The 25,031-nt window shown below is 38.0% G+C and overlaps 10 protein-coding genes across 10 annotated transcripts; 5 read left to right on the top strand and 5 right to left on the bottom strand.

Moving 5' to 3' along the window:
• Positions 1–1,250: 1,250 nt before the first annotated feature.
• On the top strand, positions 1,251–2,776 carry RHIMIDRAFT_239818 (Pkinase-domain-containing protein; the record flags this gene model as incomplete). Its single annotated transcript, XM_023609244.1, has 7 exons — positions 1,251–1,442; positions 1,500–1,743; positions 1,808–1,927; positions 1,983–2,292; positions 2,340–2,439; positions 2,498–2,629; positions 2,684–2,776. 7 exons carry the CDS (start codon positions 1,251–1,253, stop codon positions 2,774–2,776), a joined length of 1,191 nt encoding a protein of 396 aa, XP_023464056.1.
• A 21-nt stretch (positions 2,777–2,797) lies between these two features.
• RHIMIDRAFT_217794 (cwf21-domain-containing protein) lies at positions 2,798–3,488 on the bottom strand. Its single transcript, XM_023607337.1, has 4 exons — positions 3,419–3,488; positions 3,177–3,360; positions 3,047–3,130; positions 2,798–2,996 (listed from the first exon to the last, which is right to left on the bottom strand). The coding sequence occupies exons 1-4, from the start codon at positions 3,456–3,458 to the stop codon at positions 2,882–2,884; spliced, it is 423 nt and encodes a 140-aa protein (XP_023464055.1). The 5' UTR covers positions 3,459–3,488; the 3' UTR covers positions 2,798–2,881.
• An 89-nt stretch (positions 3,489–3,577) lies between these two features.
• On the top strand, positions 3,578–6,007 carry RHIMIDRAFT_260561 (DUF1716-domain-containing protein). The gene is made up of 8 exons (XM_023611468.1): positions 3,578–3,620; positions 3,669–3,923; positions 3,976–4,347; positions 4,398–4,656; positions 4,703–4,761; positions 4,819–4,967; positions 5,049–5,184; positions 5,247–6,007. The coding sequence occupies exons 1-8, from the start codon at positions 3,597–3,599 to the stop codon at positions 5,775–5,777; spliced, it is 1,785 nt and encodes a 594-aa protein (XP_023464054.1). The 5' UTR covers positions 3,578–3,596; the 3' UTR covers positions 5,778–6,007.
• Positions 6,008–6,632: 625 nt separating this feature from the next.
• Positions 6,633–8,425, bottom strand: RHIMIDRAFT_293718 (polygalacturonase). Its single transcript, XM_023614012.1, has 2 exons — positions 7,857–8,425; positions 6,633–7,806 (listed from the first exon to the last, which is right to left on the bottom strand). Exons 1-2 carry the CDS (start codon positions 8,225–8,227, stop codon positions 7,038–7,040), a joined length of 1,140 nt encoding a protein of 379 aa, XP_023464053.1. The 5' UTR covers positions 8,228–8,425; the 3' UTR covers positions 6,633–7,037.
• A 2,243-nt stretch (positions 8,426–10,668) lies between these two features.
• Positions 10,669–11,106, top strand: RHIMIDRAFT_239814 (uncharacterized protein; the record flags this gene model as incomplete). The annotated part of the gene is made up of 1 exon (XM_023609243.1): positions 10,669–11,106. One exon carries the CDS (start codon positions 10,669–10,671, stop codon positions 11,104–11,106), a length of 438 nt encoding a protein of 145 aa, XP_023464052.1.
• Positions 11,107–11,218: 112 nt separating this feature from the next.
• On the bottom strand, positions 11,219–12,851 carry RHIMIDRAFT_285619 (lanosterol 14-alpha demethylase; the record flags this gene model as incomplete). The annotated part of the gene is made up of 3 exons (XM_023613299.1): positions 11,219–12,557; positions 12,614–12,693; positions 12,744–12,851. The coding sequence occupies 3 exons, from the start codon at positions 12,849–12,851 to the stop codon at positions 11,219–11,221; spliced, it is 1,527 nt and encodes a 508-aa protein (XP_023464051.1).
• Positions 12,852–13,029: 178 nt separating this feature from the next.
• Positions 13,030–16,906, bottom strand: RHIMIDRAFT_239812 (DNA damage-binding protein 1-like protein; the record flags this gene model as incomplete). The annotated part of the gene is made up of 9 exons (XM_023609242.1): positions 13,030–13,228; positions 13,281–13,467; positions 13,532–14,170; positions 14,223–14,920; positions 15,000–15,800; positions 15,855–16,151; positions 16,209–16,561; positions 16,611–16,719; positions 16,803–16,906. 9 exons carry the CDS (start codon positions 16,904–16,906, stop codon positions 13,030–13,032), a joined length of 3,387 nt encoding a protein of 1,128 aa, XP_023464050.1.
• Positions 16,907–18,349: 1,443 nt separating this feature from the next.
• Positions 18,350–19,355, bottom strand: RHIMIDRAFT_314890 (uncharacterized protein). Its single transcript, XM_023614963.1, has 2 exons — positions 19,168–19,355; positions 18,350–19,101 (listed from the first exon to the last, which is right to left on the bottom strand). Exons 1-2 carry the CDS (start codon positions 19,300–19,302, stop codon positions 18,721–18,723), a joined length of 516 nt encoding a protein of 171 aa, XP_023464049.1. The 5' UTR covers positions 19,303–19,355; the 3' UTR covers positions 18,350–18,720.
• A 1,574-nt stretch (positions 19,356–20,929) lies between these two features.
• Positions 20,930–22,576, top strand: RHIMIDRAFT_260557 (uncharacterized protein). Its single transcript, XM_023611467.1, has 3 exons — positions 20,930–21,170; positions 21,220–21,746; positions 21,813–22,576. The coding sequence occupies exons 1-3, from the start codon at positions 21,107–21,109 to the stop codon at positions 22,503–22,505; spliced, it is 1,284 nt and encodes a 427-aa protein (XP_023464048.1). The 5' UTR covers positions 20,930–21,106; the 3' UTR covers positions 22,506–22,576.
• A 1,080-nt stretch (positions 22,577–23,656) lies between these two features.
• RHIMIDRAFT_260554 (alternative oxidase) lies at positions 23,657–25,011 on the top strand. The gene is made up of 2 exons (XM_023611466.1): positions 23,657–24,619; positions 24,673–25,011. Exons 1-2 carry the CDS (start codon positions 23,896–23,898, stop codon positions 24,867–24,869), a joined length of 921 nt encoding a protein of 306 aa, XP_023464047.1. The 5' UTR covers positions 23,657–23,895; the 3' UTR covers positions 24,870–25,011.
• The last annotated feature ends 20 nt before the right edge of the window (positions 25,012–25,031 follow it).

Here is a 25,031-nt window from a genome sequence, read left to right as displayed (position 1 = left end):
TAGGAGGATAAGAGCTAAATATATCATGAATCATGTCGACATCTTGGGAAGACAGCAGGTCTTTTGGTAAATTGTTTATCTTTCCAGACGAAATATACGTTTTGACTTTGTTGCATTATTTCACGATCGTCTTCACTATAGCCGACACTTCTTCATTTTGTTTTTTACTGCCTTTGTTCGTTCATCCTTTTCAAGATCATGTTCAAAAACATGTGTAACTTGTTTCCAAAGTAAGAGACACCGTTCAGGTACACAGTATTTATCTTTGTTACTTCATACGAGGCTATTTGTTGGGCATACTTTAAATCCATTGGTTCATAAGAGCAATACTGAAAATACATGTCTCGATGACTGTTGATAAGCTCTCGGTAGGTCCTTGACTTGGATGATATTTTTTGTTTATTTGGCATGTAGCTTTGAAGAAGTGATAAAAAGATTTCTCTGTAAAAGTCAATGTTGGCGAAATGCTGCAAGTCAAAGGCAGAGTTATATTCCAATTCTTGAATGAAGATGTACTTCAAAAAAGAGAACGTGTGGGCTACAAGTGTCTTGAGTGACGAAATATACTGTGGTTTCCATCCTATACCAGTAATGGAACTTTTAACTGTTATAATTTTAAAAGTAGTTTCATGAAGAAAAAGAAAAAGAAAAAGAAGGGTTGACAACTCTACATAGTTGTCAAATTATACTTAAATACGTACGGCATAGAATGTTAAATAGTATAAATGCCCAGCTGATTAATTACAAAAAAGATGATGAGTTGAGATAACTTGTAGATTTTCAAAGACAAAAGACAGGGATAAACAAGTATTTGTGGGTTTAGATATTTGAAAGACAATGAAAAGGAAGGCTCTGCTTATACTTTTGGTGCCTACTTACTGCTTATATATCACTTTATATTCCTTATTAATTGGGCGTAGGCTCTACTTTTACCTTTTATGGAAACTATGATCTTCATTCTATAACAACAGTCTACAAGTTTTTGGCATACGTCTACAAAAAAAATAGAACCGTCTATTTTCTTTTCATTCACTTGTCTCAAATCTTTTTAACGGACGTCTCATTTATTTTAAGTGTCTAACTTATTTTTTTGAACCGTCTCATTTTAGCTTAGGAATGGATATAAAACATTCAATTTTTAAGCTGAGTTTTACTTATGGATAATAGGAGCCATTTTTCTTGGCAAAAGGTGGCTTGATCTTTATAAAAGTGTGGCTCACCCGTTTTTATATTATTGCTTTCTTTTTTAAATGTCTAATTCACCTTCGCCTAGCACATCAAAGCGAAAGAGTCATATTGTGGTTGAGACATTGGGCGCAACCACATCAGAAACTGAAGAAGGTCTTCGTAAGATCAACAATTACTTACTTAAGAAGGAAATCGGTCGAGGTGCCTTTGGTACAGTTCATCTAGGCATTGATGAAATAACTAAAAAAGAATATGTAAACTATTTTATAATTCTACCATCGACACCGAAAAATTGATATAGCTTCTTTTAGGCTATCAAAGAGTTTAGCAAATCACGGTTACGAAAAAAGGAACAAATGGACCAGTTTCGTCGTTCAGGGCCTCGACGACGTTTAGCCGGTTTAGGCGTCAATCGTCAACAGGCAGTCAAGGGAAGCGAGAATCCACTGGATCTTGTTCGTGGTGAAATTGCCATTTTGAAGAAACTAGATCACCCTCACGTTGTTCGTCTGTTTGAGGTCTTGGATGACCCCTCGGGTGACTCACTTTATATGGGTTAGGTATTCCTCTTTTCTCTTGGCCCTTCGTTTTTTTTTTCTGACTTTACATACTCGCATAGTGTTTGAAATGATGCATAAGGGTGTTCTTATGAATATCGAGACTGACCAAGTGGCCACGCCCTATTCAGTTGATGTGGCCAGACGCTACTTTAAAGAGATGATGCTGGGTATTGAGTACTGTAAGTTATAAACGCTTCATTATTATAGAAAATGGTATTGATAATTATTCTATAGTGCACGCAAATGATATTGTTCATCGTGATATCAAACCAGACAACCTGCTCATCTCCAAAGACGATGTACTCAAAATCGTCGATTTCGGTGTCTCTGAAATGTTTGTCAAGGGCAACGATAGGTTGAAGAAATCAGCAGGCAGCCCAGCATTCATGGCACCTGAGCTCTGTGTGGCTCGACATGGTGAAGTCTCTGGAAAGGCGGCAGATATCTGGTCCATGGGTGTCACGCTTTACTGCTTGATCTATGGTAAAACACCATTCATGAGCAGTAATATTATGGAGCTCTATGAACAGATCAAGGAAGCACCGTAAGTCGTTTCTGTTTGTTTATTATTCAAAACTAACATTCAGTTAGAGTTGAGCACGGAGATGGTATAGATGCCAACTTGCGTGATCTGTTTGAGAGAATTCTTGATAGAAATCCAGAAACGCGTATTACTATGAAAGAACTTCGTGTACGTGCTCTTTATAACACTTTTATTTTTTATTCTTATATATATTTCCTCTCATTAGAACCATCCTTGGGTAACTAACGATGGCACAGAAACTATGATATCTGAAGAAGACAACTGCAACATTGTATCTGATGTCACAGATGAAGAAATGAAGAATGCGATCAAGAGTATTGCTAGCTTATATGTAGTGGTAAGTTTCTTTCTTTTTTACATGTATGTTTCTTGACTTTATATATATATATAGATGAAAGCTGTCAGTAAATTCAAGCGTCATTCACGCTCCTTGTCTCAGCAACAGACTGAGTTGCATGAAAAGCTACAGGATTTACATGTTTAAAGCATCTTAATAAACCATTCCCCCCCGTTTTTTTGATATCAATATATAATAATATGTAAAGATCAATCTGATTGTGAAATGCTCTTAAGAAGAAGTGTTTATTCTTTAACGAAATGCTGCACCTTCTGCACGATCTTCCTTGATCCTAAGTGCTCGTCTCATCTTTTCTAATTCTTTTTCTTTAGCTGCGGCTAATTCATGAACGTCATGTTCTTTTAATCTATAGATTGCATAAATAACAGTATACACACATAAAAAAAGAGTTCTTACTTTTTAGCATCAATAGGTTGTGACTCTTGCAGCAGTTTTTCTCTTAATTCTTCAACTCTTGTTTCAATCTCTTCGTCATCCACTCTATAATAAAATGAGACACTTGTATAGATGCATATTGAACAATTACCCTTCGTCTTCAAGCTTGATGCGTAGTTCCATGCACTTGACTTCTACTTGTCTCTTTCGGTTGTGTTCAAGAATAGCTGCATTTGCCTTTTTCAACTTGGGTCCTGATTCTTCCTTGGGTTCGTCTTTTCGTTGTGGAGGTGGTTTAACAAATGATAAATTTCTTGTGACATATCCGTTTGTGCCTAAATGAATAACAATGTTGATTATACTATTATGATACATAAACATGCACACACATACCAGATCCTCTAGGTGTTGTCAATCCAATACCGTTGTACATTTTATATTAATTAAATGGGAGAAAAAAAAGAGAGAAAGAGAAAGAGGAAAAAAAAAAAAAAAAAGAGTCTCTTAAAAACTCAGAACTCAAAACAGTGAACCTTTTTTTTTCCTTATAGACACATAATCAATACATATAATGAATATTGACGATATCTTCAAGGTGTGTAAAAGAGCCACACAATCATCAAAAACTAATCAATTCATATAGATCCCAGCTATTCCAGCCGGTCGTAACAAACGAAAGATGCCAGAGACACCTTCTGTAGATTTCTTTGACAAATACAAGGATAGTTCGGAAATGGCTGAGCCTTCACAGAAACGACAACACATGGAAGTAGAGCAACAAGAAGAGGAAGAAGTTTTTGAGCAGGACGACGAAGAAGGGGGTCGCTTCTTTGGTGGTGGTTTGACCAGTGAGCAGCACGATATCTTGGATCTCGTTGACCAGTACGATGCCGAAGAGGTAGTCATGACAATAGCAAATATATACAAATACATTCTCATTCTTCTAATAGGCAGAGACACTGGATGCCAGTACAGTGAAAAAGATGATTTTGAAATTTGAAAAGGCCATCAACAAAAATCAGGAAATGCGCGTTCGATATGCTGATCAGCCTGAAAAGTTTATGGAATCAGAGGCTGACTTGGATGAGGAAATCAAAAACTTGTTGGCATTGACTGAGGCTCCTGAGCTGTACACAGAGCTAATTCAACTTGGCACGGTCACTTCGCTTCTGTCGTTACTTAGTCATGACAATACGGATATTACAATTGATACGATTGATGTGATTAACGAGTTGATTGATGAGGATGTAGGAACAACAGAGGACCAGTTGGAACGTTCAGAACAGGTTCAAAGCGCGATTAAAGCCCTAGTTGAATCCATGGTAAAGAAAGAAAACCAAGCAGTAGTATAAGTGTTAACATCTGTGCGTAGTTGGAAAACGAAATGCTTCAATTGCTCGTACAAAACTTGAATCGATTGGATGAGAAGGAAGAAGCAGATCGACAGGGCGTGTTCAAGGTATTGGGCATCTTTGAAAGTATCGTGTCTTTAGATCCAAAATATGCAGAAAACATTGCATTAAAGACAGAGGCGTTGGCTTGGTTACTGAACAGAATCCAAAACAAGAGTTTTGATGCCAATATAGCTTATGCTAGTGAAATATTGTCAATTCTTTTACAAGACAGCAGAGGTACGATTTCTATAAATACAAAAAAAAAAAACTCACATGTATAAAGATATTCGTCTGAAAGTCGGTGAATTAGATGGCGTTGATATACTTCTAAGAGCTCTTTCGGTAAGACCATTCTTTGATGATTTATCGAATGAGAATGTTTCACTTACTTCAATATAGGCTTATAGAAAAAAAGATGCCTCTTCTGAAGATGAGTCAGAGATGGTAGAAAACTTTTTCAATTCACTATGCTCGCTCTTGAACGAACCAGAAAACAAGAATCGGTTCTTGGATTCTGAAGGCATTGAGCTAATGGTCATCATGTTAAAGTAATTCACAAGCATATATATATATATATATATATATATATAGTATATGTACGCAATTCTAATGATCCATTCTGTATCTAGAGAAAAAACACTGTCTCGCATTCGTGCGGTCAAGGTTCTTAATTATGCACTCAGTGGTGAAAATGGCCGAGAAAGATGTATGCGATTTGTCGAGGTCTCAGGATTGAAATACCTATTCCCCCTGTTTATGGGCAAGGTTAGACTTATACCACAGATAGGATGAGAACCAAAAAGAGAATAATCTATTCTTTTGTATAGGGAAATAAAAAGCTAAAGAAGACGCACCATAGTGCTTTTAGCGAATCAGAAGATGAAGAGCATATTACTTGTATCATTTTATCATTACTGCGAAACTTGGCACATGGTGATGTGCAAAGAATGCGAGTCGTGTTGAAATTCACTGAAGACGATTACGAAAAAGTAGACCGTCTGATCGAAATGAAAGATCAGTATGAAAAAAGAGACAACCAAGTCAGAGAAGACCTCGAACATGCTAAAAAGACACTAAGTGAAGAAGATTATGAAGAATTTGAGGCCGATTTCTATATTAGACGTTTAGATGCTGGCTTATTTACCCTTCAGCGTGTTTGTTTGCTCATTGCAGCCTTGAGCGAGGAATCAGAAGGTGTTCGTGAAAAGGCTCAAATGCTGTTGAAACGTAACGGACAAGATATGCTCAGTGTATTTAAGATTATTGAAGAAGAAACGGCGCTTATGGCCGATTTTATTCATTTACGTAATATGGCTAAAGGTACCGATGCTGCGACAGACACAAAAGAGACAGAGTGAATTGGTAAAGGTGAATAAAAAAGATTTGCATATACATCCACTGTGTCTCTATGTATAGACGTTTTTTATACCTGTTTTATCGACTTGACACAAATAAAGTAATCCAGTATTGAAAATGAGCAAAGTAGCCCTTTCTTATTCATCAGATATTTCACATTGACATGGTCAAACTTAGTACTTTAGCCTAATTAAAGACTACGCTTTGTCATTCTTTATTTCAGGAAAAAACGAATTAATGCTCATAACTGTCATCAGTAAATACAAGTACACGATTTCAATGCTGAAGTCAGTACTTACTGTTTAATATTCAATTGTTATCCTACTTATAAGTCAAATAGTCCATTTTCTCTTTTTTCTTTTACTGAGAAGAAAAACATGTTATCATTAAAATGGAATAAAGAAAATGGGCATTATATTTTGTTCCATTGCCGTTCTAATGATTATCTTCCTTTGTAAGTTGACGATTATAAACTTTACGATGCCCTTTGTTCTTAAAATGTAAAAGCTCTAATAGCACAGTAACACTGACATCGCTTTACTTAGTAACAACACCTTCAGGTCAGTGCCATAAACACACCAAGCCGCCTATTGGATATCTTCCAATAGAAAGTCAGAAAAGAGGTACGTTTCCTAGCAACAAAAAAAATCATGCAGCCAGTTCTAACTCAGGACCCCTATTCTTGTCTTCAAGATCGCAGATGTAAACAGACAATAGTAAAAAAGGTCTTTTTTCATTCTATTTTTTTTTTAAAGCTTTTCCGGTTTGCCCGAATTCTGATAGTAACCTTTATGATGCTTGAAAAAGTAGGTAGCCTTTCTCTCAGAAGGGAGGGATTGGCTTATCGGTGACTCTTTTATTACTTCGGAAACGCTGCCCCTGGCGATTGTGGCTACGATGCAACAGGGTGAGTTATAAACTAATGTAAATAAAAAAAACTCTTAACAACCGCTAAGTTACAAAGTTTATAAACTGATTACCATAACAACTTTCGCCGTACATATTTTATCAAAGGGATTTATAGTTTCAATGGAGTATTCTATTTTTTATATTTGTCATAGTTTACTTTGAGCAATATTAGCAGTTCAGTATATTCAGTGAATAAGACTAAAGCGGATGCGCTTGATAGGAAAAAGTGAGAACATTGCTATAAGTGAAATCTTGCTCAGTTTGTTTATGCATTAATATACGATCTTTTTGCTCTTTATAAAATAATGTTTTATTGAAGATAATTGAAAAAAAGGGGGATCAATAGAAGCCGTTTAAGAACAGTAAGAGATTTTGTTAGAGCCAGACAAGTTGTTACAGACATTCTTGGCGCCGTTGCTCTTGATATTGATGTTGGAAAGAGTGAAGCCACTGCAGGGGGTATTCTTGGAACAGTCAATGCTAATAGCAGGCTTCTTACCGGCAACGGAACCGGTGATGGTATCAAAAGTGACCTTGCTGATAGACAAGGAGCTGTCGTTGTTCTTGGTACAGAAAGACATTTGATTCTTGTCACAGTAGTGGGTGGTGACAATAACGGGGTTTTCGACATTGTTGAGTTGAACATTCTTGTAGACTACATCTTGAACAACACCCTTTCCACCGGGCCATGTCTTGATTCTGACACCGTTTTGACAGTTGGTACAGACAGAGTCCAAGACACGGACGAGCTTGACAGATTCTTGCTTGCCACCCTTACCAAGAGATCCAACACTGAAACCGTGACCACCATTACACTTGATGTGTGATAAAGTGACGTTGGTAACGCCACCGTTGATAGCAGTACAATCATCGCCTATGTTGAGTTCAGAATTTCTAAAGACGATGTTGCTGGAAGAAGAGATGTCTAAGGCGTCAGTGTTCTTTGGAGGGTTCTTGCTGCTGGAAGCAGTGTTGAGGTAAATGTTTTCAAGGACAACGTTGTTAGAACCGGTGATGCCCATATGAGCACGAGGAGCGTTGACAATCTTGAAGTTGCCAAAGACAGAGTTGGTAGCACCGAAACGAATGACGGTAGGTGCGGTGTGGTCTTGACGGTCATACCTATACATCAGGTTTATATCGCGTTATATAGCATTAAAAATAAGACTTACCAGCCTTGGCCGTTACCAACAATGGTACCGCCGCCAGACATGTGAATGTTGCTACCCTTAATAGAAATGTAAGAGTTACCGCCCTTATATTTCTTATCCCAACTAGGTAAAACGATTTGACCTTGGAAGTCAATGGTGACATCCTTAAGACCAGAGAGTTCAATCATACCGTTCAAGTTATAGGATTTACCCTTGGGGAAGGAGACAATGCCACCGGTCTTACAGTCGTTGAAGGCCTTGACGATAGCAGCAGTGTCATCATTACCAGTCTTGGCTACAACGCATGTTTTGGCAGCAGCAACGTCATTGATGCCAAGAGATAGCAACAAGAAAGCAGCGACAGTAGAGGATAATGAAAGTAATTGGACCATGATGGTGGTATAATAAGTGTTAGGATTTGTGAGTGTGAGTAAGTGAGTAATGAAGCCTTGATCCAAAAGATCGACCGCCTTTTATATTCGTTTGAATCGTCTTGTCCTACACATGGGATAATTGCTGGCTGCCACCCAAAGACAAATTAATTACTTATCATGAAGCGGAAATTTTACAACTTCAAAATTCTCCTGGAGAACAAAGCTTATTGAGTTGCAATAACACGAAAACAACGTACACAACAATCTGTTTCAATTTTTCATTTACACTTGTCTTACGCAGCGTCACAAAAGCAGAGCCATTCCGCAGTAATATTTGCTGATATAGCGTTTCTTTTTCATTAAGTAAGGTCAAATACCATTGCTTTTCCATTGGAGCTAATGTTTCCATGGCAAATAGTAAATAGTTTCCCTGGTATCTTCAAAGTAACCTATTGCCTTTGTAACACAGAATTTAAAAATTAATAAATGGTAATGAAATGAAAATCTCCATGGTTTTTGCGTGCCTCCGCGGCACAAAGGTTTACTGATGTGCAAGCGGTATTAAAACACTTTGTAACTTTAGAATTTCTGCAATAGAAAAAAAAAAGGCATTGTAATCTCTAGCTCTTGAGATTACAAACAAGGAATGTTCATGTACATATTACTTGTAATAGCTCGATTATGCTAAAGAGGCTGTCTCTATGGCAATTGCTCTAAATGTAAGCATGAAAGGACGCTAGAGCGTTGGTGTAACAAGATAAAGTTGATGCTGTTTTCAAGTTAATTTGGTTCACGAGTATTCCAGAATGGTATATCTCAACCTTGTCTTCACCAGTGAAACATAAACAGCAAACCAAAAAACTTAACTTTGCAATTTTTGAGCTAAAGAGATTATGGAAGCATCAATTCCTTAATGCTACTGATTAATTCATTGCGTTTTTATTCACAAATCAAAAAGTAGAAACAAAATAGGTTCTGTAACGAATAGTCTTACAATGTTGAACAAGGTTTATGGAATAAGAACGAGGTAGTTCAGTACCTGGGATATTTTTGCATTCTGTTGCTTATTAATAAAGCTGTCCATTCACCATCAATGAGCAGGTTACGCGTGAAAAAGAATCTGAAACAGCAAAGAAATAAGAGTATTTCTTGTTCTTTTTTTCTCACGGAAGAAAGCGAGTCGCATAAACCACCTCGGATAACTGATAAAAGGCCGTGCTACGTAGCGGATCTTTCAGAAAATATCATCAGATAATGGCAGAAAAACAACAAGAAAAAGCAAACAGAATTAAAGAATAAAGCGAGCAAAAGCAACAATTGTTGAGTTAATATAGTTTGTATCATTATATGTACAAAAGCAATATATAGCGAAAGAGACAAGGACGTTACTGGAGGGCAAACATGCAATCCAAATTTCATATCCGTAAAACAGGATTGTGCGGTTTAAGCAGCCGAAACAATATGTAATCGTTTAATTAAAAAATAATGTTGTTCTTGTCTTTATCCAATTCAGACCTTTTAGCTCCTCAAAAGATGACGAATTTGTACATTAGTCGTTTAAGTCATTTTGCGTGCGTAGAATTTATTGTACTAAGCTTTGCATATCTTACAATTTTCACTTTTTAAGTAGCAGTTTTTGAAGAAAGATTTCTTAAAGAGCTTTCAATATAGATTGTCTCACTCTTGTAGTCTGTTTAGCGAAAAAAAAAAAAAAAAGAATTTCCCTTTCTCTTATGGCTTTTACTAGCTTCATCATTCTTTTTTGGATTAATGTTTGTCATTTTGATTGAATGACATACATTTAGTGGTTTACTTAAATCTGTCATATTTGCAAAACAAAAACAATGTTTGAATAAGGACCTTTAATAAAGATTATACGCTGACCACGCTTACACCTGCAGTGAATACAAGTCAAGATAGTGATATGAAATATGTTATATTCGTCTTTTTGGTATTTAGCTTCTGTTATCAAGTGTTTATCATGTTTGAAGTGATTTAATTTGGAGCAATGCATATACTTGGAAGACTTTAGATGAATCACCGCGACAATTTGCTATATGTAAAGTAAAAGTAAACAAGAATAGTGAATCATCGTATAAAAGAGCATAGTATGGCACGTAGCTTATATTAAGCATACATTTAATGACTAGATCAAGTCCTTTTCTATTATGAAACGTAAACCATAATGTCTCTAAAGCCTTGTACATCACAATCTACATTGATTCAAGCAACTAACTGATAAAATACGCTATTTTATTATCAACAATGGAATGGTTTGCCATACAAAGAGTCATCTGAATATATTCCTTGTGTATGACATTACTGAGCAAACCAAAGACATGCCTACAAGCTAGACACCACTGCAGTAACAACAAGTGTAAGCATATTATTGCATTTTACATCAAGCTCCGACACAAAAAGTTGTCTTTTTTTTTTTTTTGACACGAAAACACACGGCTATGAGCGGACTAAACTCTTGGAATGTTACTGTAGAAGCACTTCATTTGGCATCAGAGGTCTATAACTTCTGTCAAGATCAGCTGAGTAAAGCCAACATTTCACTACCTGAATTTGATCAGGTCGTTTCTGTGACAAGCTCAAGCCTGGGATATATTTTGACACATTCACCTGCGGCCTTTAGACAGCTATACCACCTGTTTACTCAGCTACCACTTATTGAATACAATTTTGTCACCATTTTATTATTACTCATCAGTACATACACTGTGTACTGCTTTGTGCTCGCCACGATTCGCTGGTTTTATAGACTGTTTTATGGGTTTGTACGGTTCAGCTTTTTTATCCTATTGGCGTATGCACTTGTACTTGCCTTCAACTATATTACAAATATGCCGACAGATTCAAGAGGACAAACGGCACGAGCAAGGAATTATTAACGTCCTTTTATTAATGTACAAAAAAGTATCGTGTGTGTGTGTGTGAGTGTGTGAATAAAGAAACATAAATGCAAAAAAAAAAAATGAAGAGATATTATTGTTGAATAGTGAATTAGTATCTACGTGTAAAACGGATTCTGCTATCTTCTGGCACAACAACCATCGACGTATAATCAGGTTTTGGAACATGACCTGATACAATTTCAAAGTCAAATCGTTTTACAAAGGTACCAATGACGGTCTTGAGTTGAAGGTAACCAAACTTTTCACCAATACAACGGTGGCGTCCAGCACCAAAAGGGAGGAAAGGGCTACGTGACGAAATTCCGACGGCACCAAAGCCATAGTCGATATTGGCATCATCACCCACCTCAAGTTGATGCACAGGATCAGACTTTTCGGACCAGCGGTAAGGGTCCCATTTCATAGGATTGTGGAAATAGGTCTCGTCGATCTGAGTGACGCCTGGTGCAGCCAAAAGGTAATCGCCCTTGGGAATTTCCAGGCCATACTTTTCAAAGACTATCTTGTCTGCAACGACACGGCGCATCATGTTGAAAATGGGTGGATGTAAGCGAAGTGTCTCCCTGACGACATTTTCCAGTAGCGTCAGTTGCTCAAGGTTATCATAGGTAAAATCGGTTTCGAGTGAGCCAAGTTTTTCAATCATTTCCTTTCGGAGCGCTTTTACGATATCAGGTCGACTGGCAAGTTCCAGAATAGCCCAGGCAGATGTTGTAGAGGATGTGTGTTGACCACCAAAAAGAGATGCAGTCAAAATGCCGCAGATCTGATGATCCGGGATAGAAGAACCGTCCTTGTAGTGAGCATCCATGATAGCTTGAAGGAGATCGTTCTCACGAATATTGTTTTTTCGTCTGTTGTGAATAATCGAGGAATAGATCTTGGCTAGCTTTTCACGAGCCTCGTCACGACGACGATAGGATGGAAGTGGTAGATTCGGAAACATGAAATTGATAGGACGGAATCCCTGATCGAGATCATAATAGAGCTGTGCAATACCACTGTCTAATGCGTTACGAATCTCTGGCCCAAGAAGTGTACGAGAGGCAGTGTAGATGATTAAGGTACCAAACATCTTGTAAGCATCAACTTGGCCAGTTTTTTCAAATGATTCAAAGAACTTGTTGCATTCTTCCAGAATTAAAGGCACATCTTTTCGAAATGACTCGATATTTAACCCGCCCTTGATGATCCTCTTTTGCTCCATGAAAATACTATGTGCCGTATCAAATACAACGTCATTGCCAAACACGTACTTGGTCATATGGTTATATGCAGCAGCAGCAGATGCCATGTTTTGTTTTGCATTAAATACGAATTGGTTACCATCAGGACTAAGGCATGCAGTGACGCGCTTGTTTAAGAGACGAAAGGTAAACACATCACCATACTTCTTTTGACAAGATTGAAGGAATTGAATAGGATCTCTAAATTAGAGTTTAATAATACATCTTTGTAAAATGAGCACGGTTAAATACTTTACTTGCCAAAATCAACAGCATTTCCGAGAAATGGAATCCACGAAGGAACAGCTGGAGGAGCCTTGGGATTTTTGGGAGCGATCTGTCCTTTATCAGCACATCATGCAATCATTGTCAATTTGTGTTACCTACATATTGAGACAGAATATCAATGACCCAGTAAGCAAGAAAGGCGAGTAGGACCTTAGAGAGAATGCTTGTGATTGACGTCTCGGAAAGTAAAGTTGAAATGACAGCCATGAATAATGCAACAAGTGTAAAGAGAGAAAAAGAAGGAAAAAAAAAAGGTACTTTTTAAATACCAAGAAAAAAATCGTTCGATCTGTCATCGAGCCCGACAGTAACACACTTATTTTGTGCCTTCATAAACGTTGGTGTAGGTCTATAATCAAAAAGTTTTATTTACAAAAAATAACAATTATGAATGAATGCTCATCAATTCTTCAACCACTTTACAAAGATCTTCTACTGTCACATCCAATTTACGTCCGCCATGTAGGCCATCAACTACACTTTGCATTTGATATGACGATAAATCCAAAAAGCTTTCAATCAGATCACCATCGATAAAGTTAATCGCTTCTTCTTTTCGACCCATAATATTCACATTTCTCCATCTACATCATGTACAAATGAGCTTTATAGTTCTTTTTTGTTACTGTTACTTACTCTGCATGACTCAGGCCGCCTATACTTTTCACTGCTTTAGTCATATTATATTGCATCTGGTTCAACAACTTGAACCGTTCTGCAGATAGGTCCGCTACAACTCCTATTGCTCCACTGGATGTACCAAAAATAAGGGACGGCGCGACTGGACTACTGTCAGGATCCACATTGTTCATTCCAAGTGAGCCTAATGAAAAGCCCGTGATTAGTAAAGGATTTTCCCGTTCTAACTTTTTTCTTTTACGACTTACCAAATCTAAACCGACTCACCATGTCGCCCAAATGCCACCCACTGATCATATCTAATAATGGTTCATCTGCCGAAGCCTCATCCTGACAGTGCTCTAGGACAAACAAATGTCCATCCTTCTCTGCACCAATCATCAAATTTTCATCAATCGATTCAATCGCCAATACCTCCTTCACCTTTTCGTGAGCAGCTACTTCTACCAACTGCTGTGTGGATCGGTCAAATTGAAACATCACAACCGAGTAGACCAAATCGCCAGTCATAATATAATCGCCATGGGTTGTGATGCACTCTGTAACAGAAGGCAATCGTTTTGAGCTGATCGATACCAACTGACCCCCGGACAATGTGCGTTCCCACCGATAGACGTGAAGTCTGCCTTTGACGCTTGCTAGCAGTTTACCTTCAAACGCACGTACACAGTCTACCATACCCTCGGTTTTCAGTTGACTTACAAGGCGTAATGATGAGCGATCGGATGTGTACTGAAGCACAAGGATTCGGCCCACACTCTGATGCTCAAACACGTCCACGTCTTTTCCAGTTGCTACCACATAATATTCATTTGGGTCATTTTCAAAAACGACAGTTGTAAGCGACAATGGTCTTTCAAACTGCTTAAAGTAGACACGATCAAGCACTATCCCTCTCGGTTAATTTCTCTCTACCATGTTTCTCATATACAACTATACCTGTCAACGATTGATCATCCAAAACCTCGAACCCTCCAGTCACGGTAGATGCGTCATATTCAGCGCTTGAGATTCTTTCGGTAATTATACCAAAGGATTTAGAACTTTCTTGATATGCAATACGCCTAGGCGTGTCAATCGTGGATATCTTGGTAACATGCAGTTTCTGAATTTCCTCCATCCGGCCGATCACCAGGCCTTCCTTTGTGATCAACGCGATCGCATCTGGAAACGAATGACAGCTGAAGGATGTGCCGCACCGTACTTCTTTTAGATTTACGTTTGAGTAGACCAGTTTCTGGTTCCGACTGTGAATCACGCTTGGCTTATCCGATGCAGCAAAGACATGAGTGATGCCATTGAGGGTAAACGTCGTCAAGTGGATCGGCCATTTACCAAGAAAGGTTCGCTTTTTGTCCGACAAGGTGCCCTCTCTACCGTCCAACTTGAAATTATAAAATTGACCGTCACCAAGGGCCACAAGTAGGTAATTCGTATTTTCAAATTGAGAGATCAGAATGGATCGTGGCATGACCGTGCCTCCAATGCTCTCTTGTGCCACCACTTCAAGATCAGGTAGTTTCAACAGGCATACACTCACGTTGTTCCAAGTGCCTATAGCCACAAACGCAGATTCAGTGGCAGACTGAATTGGGTGAATATCGATGCATGAGATTTCATAAGGAAACTGGGTTTCACTTTTTTTTAAAAAAAAAAGAAGAAGGACAAGAGGATATGAATAATTGTTCTCAGCGGTTGCATCGAAAATGGGCTTACCCGATAACTTGTAATGTGTTATTCACGACTTGTAGCGCAACTAAAATTCCATACCCCAAAGAAACAACGCATTGTGTCAGATTGATACTGGCTACCGTGATAGTACCATCAGGTATCCATTCATCTCGTAGTGATCCTGCAGGATGCGCATCCATTAATCGTACGCTGCGAGGTGTCACCTGAATCATCTTGCCTTCCTTGATATTACCGGCAGCAATCGTTTTTGAATCAAGATCGATGGCTGAGTACGAGTCTAGTTGAATGATCATGTTGTTGGATTGCAGCTGCAATAGTCGTCCTTGATTGAAAAATGAGAGAAGCAAGAGATTATGACTCTTTTCAAATGATGATTGAAGTGCCCATATGCCCTGCACACCACTGACAGGTATCATCGCGAGCTCATTCAGCCCAACACCGTTTCGAATCACTCTCAGAGAACTATCCTTACCCGCCCCTGAACACGTAATAATCTGGGCTTGTCCCTGTTTGTCAAGATCAGCCACGCAAAAATCAACGATCGGTCCTAGATTAGCAAATTCTTCAATCACTTGTAGAATATCTCCACCCTCTGAAGATGCTGTTCGCTGAATATGTATCAGCTGTGAATCGCCCACGGTAGATCCTACAAAGACGACATCATTATCCAAATATTGAAGACAGGATGGGATTGATATCTTTCCAAGACTGATAAACGAAAGAGATTCAACGCGGTTTGCCACTGAATTGAGTGTGAGCAAGTAGAGCAGCCCTTCTGCATCACCCAACAAGACACGAGTTCCTGTCTCGTCCATCACTGTATAGCTTCATTACAAAATAAGACACACGCGTCATTTTCCCCCTTAATATTATACTTACCTATTGATAGTGGATGGTCTGATGCCAATTGCAATGGGTGGTTGATCTAGCTTAAGGTACCGTATGAACTGATTTGCTACCAGAATGGCTCCGCCCACACCAGCAGGTAGAGCAATGAGCAGATTAGCGTCTGATTCAAAGTGGTCAAGGACGATATCTCCTGGAACAAGTTGATGGTCCTTGATCTCGAATAATTGAAGAAACCGCTGTTCTCGTGCATCATCATAAAGTATAAGCAGTGCTGGTTCTACTGAGTCCTGTAAGAAGGCCAACGACACGATCTGTTTATCAAAAAGGCTTTGAAGTATATGTATATGAGTAAATCGCAAGTATATATACTATCATAATATATACCTAATGTTGATGTAATCTTGTGTATGAGGCTGTATAATCTCAACCTGTCGTCTTTTGCCTTCTTTGAGTCTTAGTGATATTTTTCTTTGTTGTTGTTGTTGCTGTTTCTGCGGTAGTTGTACAGCTATTTCTGGTATAATCAAAGTCACTGTAGACTCATAAAGGGTGGTTGCAATGTACTGACAAGCAGGATCCAGGGCAGTAATGACATTGCTTGTTTCGTTGTGTAGTTGACCAGGGAATCGAATATCGCCTGTACCTTCGGTTACTATTTGCTGTTGTGAAGCGTTGTAAGATAATATACAGTATTTATGTCGTGCAGTGGTGAGTAGAAGCCATGACTGTGCTTGATTCTACATGATGTTAATCATTGTTTTCCTTATTCTCTTTTATATAACATACTTTTGGTTTAAATAGTTCTAATGCAATAATGGTTCCATAAATGCTAAATTCTATTGTAGGCTTTAATCCGTTTGGATTTAATGTATAGATTTCAATACGATTTCCTTTTCTATTCTCTATAAATCAGCACCTCTTTTATCTCTAACACAACACACACACAAAAAGAGAGTGGGACGTGTAATGATGATTTACCCTAAAATGAGATTGGTTTCGAATGAAGAAGTAAATGATCCTTTCACTGCAAATTGTGTGGCTGTTGGTTTTTGTGCTGTAACAACATATTTATGATAGGTCATATTCAGTTCTCCCCCTTTCTCCCCTTTGATAATAAAAAGGAAGAAAAAAAAATTGGAGATCCACATCCATAGACAAGAGAGACGTGTATTTTTTAAGTTCCGTCAGAACGAAGCATTTCGTCGTGTTTAATATAGTATGAACGACGATAGAGGAAGAAAATGGGTTTATTTTGTTTATATGGTAAGCAGTGAAAGAGTCCTTTTGATTCTCATAAAGTTAACACGACGATGAATTTTGAAAAAGTAGATACTCAATTTGTTCCAATGATAGTAGAATGTATATAAAGCCTAGAGAACAGCTTAGCACAAAAGAAAGAAACAGAGAGAGAGAGAAAGCCGAGACCCAATTTCAAGTATGACCAAAAGAGTCATGCATCAAGGTGTATGGCATTCACGCTTATATATAAATAAAGCCCTTCTATTTATCTCTTTCTCTCTTTTTTTTTCTATATATATATATATGAACAACAATAACAACAATACGACCCTGACAAGTAATATCATCTACGGCTATGAGCGATTATTAATGATGACTACAGATGTATGCCCCTATAAATCAACGAGAGCAGTAATGATGTCTTTCTTAATTGCTTGGAAGAATCAGTGCTGTTGAATACATACTTATTATCATACCATGACTGAATCTTATCGGCCACTGTTACACCAGGAACCCGCTCATCATGCCGAACCCATCATAAATAAAAAGAAACCAATCAAGAAGCAACAAAAGAAACGAAAGAGAAAGACAACACAACGGTAAGCCGTCGATACCAACGCAGCGTTAAATCCGAAAAAGAACGACGGAATTAAGTAAGCCCCTGATACTGAGTGCATCCCTCTCTGTCATTATGGGTGGAAATAGAGAGGTGTGAATTGAGATTGATAGGGATCACAATGTTTCGCGTTTGAAAATACAAGAAAAAAAGATCAAGAATTTTATGCTCAATATTATTAATGAGCAAGCAGTAAATTTCTCGACTGTTTATAAAATAATTTAGTCACAATACTTGAATAAGTCTGGTTCTATTATCAATATTATTGTCGGTAGGAAATTTGCGAGCGTATCCCACAATCTCATATCCATGTCGAATAAGGTTTCTCAAAGAATCCTGATATCTTGGCAGGTAGCTACAAACTGGCATAAGATCGTATACGATTAAATGCATTAGATATGATTTTTTAATTCTGCTATTTCGGTTTACCATGAAAAATGTGTTCCATGACATAGAATTCTCTTGTTGCTTTATTGCACTAGAAAATATACCAGAAGGTAGACTAATGCTACGGGTGCTGCCTCTACCCATTGCCTATGATGTTGTCACCGAAACTTTTCCACACTCTTTGATGTAGAATACGCATTTATAAAGCCACCACCTTGGTTTGTGTTTCTTTTCAAGAAGAAGAGATAAAAAGAAATATTGTTATTTATTTATTCTAATTTTATGTTGTCAGTTTGATCAACAAAGACCACCTAATTCACTTGTAATTTTGATAAATTCGCATTTGTACTATTTAGCCTATTTTCTGCTGCATGTAGTATTGGCCATATTAATTTACTTTATTAGTTGTCAAGACCAGAGGTGGTTAAAAGACTTTGGACATATATTAAAACGAACCAACTGCAGGACCCAGCTGATAAAAGATATATTCAATGCGATAATAAATTAATCTTTCAAAAGGACAGAGTCAATAGCTTTGGTATGAACAGTGATTTGACAGCTCATTAAACAAAAAAGGATGAACCAGTTCAGAATCCGTTGAATGATTATTCTTTTATGAGAGGTTTTTCATCAAATGAATAAAGCAAATGTTTATCAAAATAAGCATATGTCATGAGTTGAAATACTTGGCGTGGGATGAGGTATCTCTAATACTAGCTCTTCGTTCGTCTCTGGAGCTAGTTTTAAGAATTCACTTTGACCCAGTTGTTGCTTTGACCATAATAAATCAGCCACATGAGGTGAGTTATCTACAAATGAATAGAGCATAGTTTCTGCATAATCATGAGTAGAGGGTGATACAATATCCTCATCTTCATCATCTTCATCATGACCTTGTCGATTACATGTCAAGTCGAGATAGACAATGTTGTTATCAGGTAAGACAGCAGTAGGGATGACACTGGCATCGCCAAAAGTGTTAACCGTGGCAGTGGCAGCAGTGGTGTTTGTAGTAGCAGTGGTAACAGAGGGCATCTTTATTTTTTTTTAGAAAGAAAGAGATAAGAAAAAAGAAAAAAGAAAAAATTACTTGTTTCATACCTCATCTCTATGCCTTTTTAAATGTCTGACTAACTGCTCACTTCTAGTAAAGGTCATAGTACAATTTCCATAACCGGTACATTGATAGACTTTTTGGGTACGTCGGCTTTTGGCGCCTCTCTTTTTTTGTGACATGCAAGAAATAAATAAATAGGAGAGAGATAGGTCTATGCTTCTAAAAAAGAAAGAAAAAAGAGAGAAAGAGAAAGAAGAATGAGAGATGATGGTGCTATTATATAGAAAAAAGTCTTTCCACTTTTTTAGTTGTGGGATCTTTCCGTCTGAAACCATGTGAACAGTCGTCTTTCTTGCCAAAGCAAATCGCAGTTTTAATAAGTGATGTCGTTCAAAGTCTTCTAGAAATGAAGTCTGGGTACCTTGATACAGAAGAACTCATTAGGTGTGATACTGATAGGGCTTCTGGCAATAATGAGCATGTTGCCATCCATTGATGTCAAACCTTCAAGTTTTCCCAAGCTCCTCTGCATCAGGTTCTACAAACTTCCCGCTTCACACTCTTGATAAAGCTCAGGATACTTGTATCAGGAGGATCTACAGTGCCCGAGGCAAGATTCCCCATCATACCGGAGCGAGTCAGTATATTTTATTTCTTTACATTCACTAAAAGGTGCACTGTTTGCTTCCCTGTTGTTCTACGTCTACACCGAAGGAGAGGTCAGTGGTACTCTTAACTTTAATGATTGATGATATCATCTTCCAAATGTCCTAATATTTGTTTATTCAAGTCCATCAAACGGTGCGTCCTGCAACCAAATCTGCAAAGTTCGTCAACAATGCCGAAACTCTAGCTAATGCTGATCGATTTTCCTGGACCCTATAATGTGAGTATCCATGTCCAAATCAGAGCGTGCTCGCTGTGATACACTGGGAGTCTAGGCTGGCTCCTTGGTGGCAAACCTAGACTATGTCCCAGGTACCTCACGGAATAACTCATTAAGAGCCACAGCTATTGGCTGCCTTAGTATGCGTCGGCATTTATTTATACCTTATAGCATTGTTATTCCTTACAAATAGACCTCCTCTGTATTCTTCGACTCCCTCCGGATTACCACTCTCCTGGTCACAATGACGGCCAATCATCTGCTCCATATTACATCAATTAGATCAGTTGCACCATGATAAACTGACCCCGACTAAACATCCACAAGGTTAAAAGCTCTTTGAATGGATCTGTCAGTTTCTTTAGGTTCTTATGAAGGCTTGTTGCATTTCTTTCCTTTTTTTTTTCACTCTTGATGCCCAAACATGGTCTTTTCTTTCTTAGTTGGATCATGTAAACAAAATAAGATGTTTAAACAAACTAGCACCAAATTTCAATCAGTCGGCTTCGTATATGATTGCATCAGATGAATGTTGCTGTTTTTCTGTGACATTATATTGGGCATGTTTTTGCCAGGAACCGACAATAACACCCAAAGAATAGGACCAGTTTTTCTTATTGTTATTGTGGCTTTGATTGCATCCCGTGATAGTTTTCGCATTCTAGCTACTTAATGAAGCTTTTTACATTAGTTGAACGACAATTGTGATTGTTATTTTAATATGACAATGTTCTGGATAACACACTATTTGTTATGATATTGTGAATCTTTTGCAACCATTAAAAGTTTTATTTCAGAGGAGCTTATGTTATGGTTGATTCATAGCAGCTGATTCAGTATGTGAGCACGTCTTTCATACATACTTTCTCACTAAAATTCTTGTTAAACCCAAGGTTTTATGCCCAAAAGTATATCTTGCAATCCTTTGTCAAAAATGATTTTTTATTTGTGCTGATGTTAAAATTTAAGATCGCGGCTTCTGACTGATTAACCCCACATTCTTGAGCAATCAGTTTCAATACCAACATGATAGAATGCACATATAAATATAAGCAATAATATCATTTCTCTTAAATAAGTTCTTTTACTTTCAAACCATGACACGCTTATCCCAAAGTGTTATCATTCTTGCTACTTTATGTGCATCCGCTTTAGCTGCAGGTGAGTGAATATTGTATAATTGATAACATCATCGTAACACAAACTCTAGTCGAACCTGGTTGTGATAAGAGTCTTAAGGTTCTCAACCAAGTAGACTTGGACGGCATCAAGCACTGCAAAGATTTCCAAGGTACCATTACCATCGAAAACATGGGCCCTGCTGCTTCCCTCAACATGGAAGGTGTTGAACATCTGACGGGTGATTTGCTCATGTCTGGCAACCTTGAGCTCGGCGCTTTTAGTGCTCCCAATTTAAAGACGGTCGATGGTCAGATCAAGATTGAAAACCACACCATCCTTTCAAAGGCAGACTTCCCTCAGTTGACTGAAGTCAAAGGTCTTACCTTCTCTGTCCTGCCTGCTCTTGAAACGATCAATTTCCCTGCTGGATTGACTAAAGTCAGCAACATGCGTATTGAGGATACACGAGCACCTAAAGTAGATGGATTCAAGCCAGAGAATATTGGCAACTTTGTCTTGACAAATAATAATTATATGAAATCATTTGATTTTTCCTCAGTCAAGCAAGCTGATGAACTCTTAATTGTTGGAAATAACCATGACATGACCTTTGATGTAAAAAAAAAAAAAGAAAAGACAAAAAAGCATATGATCTATTCACTTACCCTTTTAGCTATATAGGCTCCCAACTTGGCCGCTATCAGAACGGCTACCATCCTAAACTTGGCTCAAATTCAGTTACCTGCCTTGACCACTATCCATTCTGACATTTCATTCCATGAGAATGAATTCTCTTCTCTCCACATGGACTCACTTCAAACTATCGGTGGCACCTTTACCATTGCTAACAACAACAAGTTGACTGAAACTTCTTTCAAAAACCTCTCTCTCATCAATGGTGCTCTTTCTATTGGTAATAATACTCAACTCCTTGCTGTCGACGGATTCCCTAGTTTGGCAGCCATTCATGGTACCTGTGACTTGGCCGGTAACTTTGAACAATACAAATTGCCTTCCCTTCAGGACATTCGTGGTGGTATGCGTATCCAGACTACTTCATCTAAGCTTACATGTGCTGATCTTGAACGTGTGCTCAAGGGAGGTAATATCGTCAAGGGCACGACCTGGAGTTGTGCTGCTAGCATGCAAGAGGATCAAATGGTCCCCACGGTGGGTCAGAACCCTGCTAATAGTAATGGTAACACTGCCAAAATCAACTTGGGCAAAGATGATCCCAAGACCACGAAAGGCAACAAGAACGGTAATCAAGTCAACCAAAAGGAAAACGCAAGCGCAACGAGTGCTGCTTCTGCCGCTGGTCATACTTCTCTTGGATTTGTCGCTGTTGCTGCTTTAGCTTACTTTGTCCTTTAGAAACAAACCTTTCTCTTTCTCTCTCTCTCAAGTAATAAATACGATTTACAAATACTAATAATGTACACACGCGTTCTTATGTCATTGTGAACACATGAGTGGGTAATTGTTTGGTCATTAAACTCAAAGTCAATGAATTGGCATCACTTGAAAGTTTATTCTCTTTCATTCCCCTGATGACGATTTGTAAGTGGGGGAAAGAAAACAGTACGTTCTCTGAGTATCTTGTTCATGTCTTTCTCTTTTTAGCAGATAGCTTTATTTTTTTTGATCAAATCTAATGGATGACACCAAAGCATCAAATGCTATAAGATTTGAGCTCATCTTTGCATTTCTAAAAGCGACTTGCTGTCAGAAAAGACATACCTTGTACTGATTTTGTGTTCATGCAGTTCTGCATGTGATGTCGTGTAACAAGTAAAATTTTCTTAATTGTTCTTGTTGATCGCTAAAAAACCTATCAACAATGGAACAAGTCTTATGAAAGCAGGCCCCTTTTTCTTTCATTCTCTCTCTCTTTTCTAATCTTACCGAAAGATTCAAACGAAGTTAAAGCAAAGTACATTGGACTTTAAGCAGTAGACATCTCATAGGGGTTGTCTTTTTCCTGTACGAATTGGCTCAGCACAATTCAAATTTTCTTCAAGACCCCAGAAGAGAGAAATAGTTGTGGAGAGTCTTGATCACTAACCACGTCGTGAATTTGGTCAAGACGATACTTTTTCAGATGGATCATTCGCATATGATTATTCTCCAAACTTTTACAAACCATGAGGACGAGTAATTACAATCATTGTTTGTTGCTGCGCACATTTATACATGCCTCGTTACTCTCTTATCCAAGCGACCAAAAAGCTTTTTCAAAAACTAAAAATTACAAACCTTCATTTCTAGCAAATTGATAAAGAAGTTTTCATATAATCTGATTTTATGATAAGCATTTTCTTGATACTCGACGTAATCACTGCATATGACTCAAAGCTTTTTTGATTTGTGTTTTAAAAAACGACGTAATTTCGGCTAAAACATGCTTTTCCACCCCGCTTGGGGATTTGCTCTTTGGTAGCGGAACAAAATCCATGAGTCATAGATTCTTCCGCATTTGCCCTTATCGATCATCGTTTTCATACTAAATTGCTTCTTTTTTTTCCCTTCTTTATAAATTTTAGAAAACGAGTGTATTTTATAAAGTTTATTCAAAATGTCTTGTTTTTTTCTTTAATTGACTTGACGTCGTACTTTAGACTCGAAAAGGGAAGAAGGGAATATAGGAAGTCAGCCGGGTGCAAACTCCGATTATTTCCTACAGCTAAAAAAACGCAAGAATATATATATAAAAGCAGACCAAGGATCAGAAAAAAAAAATTCTTTAAAACATTTCAATTATATCATGATCAGAACTATTACTCAAACCTCTTTACTCAAGACTCTACCTTTGGCTCGTACTGTTGTCTTCCCTTCTCTCACCGCATGTCGTACGTTGACAACACATCAGAAGCTAAACATCAACCCAGATATGCCGATTACCATGGTCCGAGAAGTCCTTGATTCAAAGCCGGTGCCCATGTGTGAAGAATTTATTGCAGGAAATCGATTGACAACCGAAACACTCGAGAACATTGATTTTGGAGAAGGCAAGCATCGTAAACCAAAGACATTGGGCGACAAGGGCGCTTATTATACTGTCAAGTTTCTGCGATTGTTACCAGATACCTATTTTGGCAAGGATCACTATATGCGTGCTGTCATGCTCGAGACCATCGCCGCTGTTCCTGGTATGGTCGGAGCTATGCTTCGACATATGAAGTCTTTGAGACGAATGACAGAAGATCATGGCTGGATCAGTCATTTGTTACATGAAGCTGAGAATGAACGTATGCATTTGATGACCTGGATGAAGTGTCTCAAACCAAGCATGTGGAATCGTCTGCTGGTCCTAGGTGCTCAGGGTATCTTCTTCAATGCATATTTTGCTCTCTATCTCGTCTCGCCCAAGACGGCCCATCGTATGTGTGGATATTTAGAAGAAGAGGCTGTTATTTCGTATACACATTTCCTTCAAGATATTGATAATGGCATTATCAAGAATGGTCCTGCTCCCAAGATTGCAATTGGTAAGTCCTTTTTTTTTTTTGGAAGAAGACACGATGCTTAACTTTATCTTTAGATTATTACAATCTGCATCCGGAAGCTACTATTCGAGACGTTGTACTTGCTGTTCGTGCAGATGAAGCTGTTCATCGTGACGCTAATCATTTCCTTTCTGATCGTATCGCAGAACGAAAGGAAGATTTTCTTGAGGACATAAAAACAGAAGAATACCTACACAGACCTCATAACAATACAACGCCTTCAACCGCATAAATAGAAATATAATTCTTTAGAAATCTTATTTATCTTAATAAATACTGTAAATACTTTACTTATACCAAATCATTGCTGTGTGTGTACAAATGGAGAAGTCGAGTGACTTTGTGTATAGACCATTTTAATTCGTCTAAATTTCCAACCAAGAGTAGCCAGAAA

Source organism: Rhizopus microsporus (genome assembly GCF_002708625.1).
Source record: "Rhizopus microsporus ATCC 52813 unplaced genomic scaffold scaffold_14, whole genome shotgun sequence".
In the NCBI taxonomy this organism is placed as follows: domain Eukaryota; kingdom Fungi; phylum Mucoromycota; class Mucoromycetes; order Mucorales; family Rhizopodaceae; genus Rhizopus; species Rhizopus microsporus.
This window is presented reverse-complemented; position numbering and strand designations above follow the sequence as displayed.

Coding starts and splice junctions, on each gene's coding strand:
- RHIMIDRAFT_217794 (XM_023607337.1), bottom strand. CDS start 3,458: ATGTACAACGGTATTGGATTGACAACACCTAGAGGATCTG. Junction 3,361..3,418: donor GACAACACCTAGAGGATCTG/GTATGTGTGTGC, acceptor TTATTCATTTAG/GCACAAACGGATATGTCACA. Junction 3,131..3,176: donor ATCAAGCTTGAAGACGAAGG/GTAATTGTTCAA, acceptor ATTTTATTATAG/AGTGGATGACGAAGAGATTG.
- RHIMIDRAFT_260561 (XM_023611468.1), top strand. CDS start 3,597: ATGAATATTGACGATATCTTCAAG. Junction 4,657..4,702: donor TCTTTTACAAGACAGCAGAG/GTACGATTTCTA, acceptor ACATGTATAAAG/ATATTCGTCTGAAAGTCGGT. Junction 5,185..5,246: donor TCCCCCTGTTTATGGGCAAG/GTTAGACTTATA, acceptor TCTTTTGTATAG/GGAAATAAAAAGCTAAAGAA.
- RHIMIDRAFT_293718 (XM_023614012.1), bottom strand. CDS start 8,227: ATGGTCCAATTACTTTCATTATCCTCTACTGTCGCTGCTTTCTTGTTG. Junction 7,807..7,856: donor GTTGGTAACGGCCAAGGCTG/GTAAGTCTTATT, acceptor CCTGATGTATAG/GTATGACCGTCAAGACCACA.
- RHIMIDRAFT_314890 (XM_023614963.1), bottom strand. CDS start 19,302: ATGTCACAAAAAAAGAGAGGCGCCAAAAGCCGACGTACCCAAAAAGTC. Junction 19,102..19,167: donor TAAAAAGGCATAGAGATGAG/GTATGAAACAAG, acceptor AAAAAAATAAAG/ATGCCCTCTGTTACCACTGC.
- RHIMIDRAFT_260557 (XM_023611467.1), top strand. CDS start 21,107: ATGACACGCTTATCCCAAAGTGTTATCATTCTTGCTACTTTATGTGCA. Junction 21,171..21,219: donor TGCATCCGCTTTAGCTGCAG/GTGAGTGAATAT, acceptor CACAAACTCTAG/TCGAACCTGGTTGTGATAAG. Junction 21,747..21,812: donor ACCATGACATGACCTTTGAT/GTAAAAAAAAAA, acceptor TTAGCTATATAG/GCTCCCAACTTGGCCGCTAT.
- RHIMIDRAFT_260554 (XM_023611466.1), top strand. CDS start 23,896: ATGATCAGAACTATTACTCAAACCTCTTTACTCAAGACTCTACCTTTG. Junction 24,620..24,672: donor TGCTCCCAAGATTGCAATTG/GTAAGTCCTTTT, acceptor CTTTATCTTTAG/ATTATTACAATCTGCATCCG.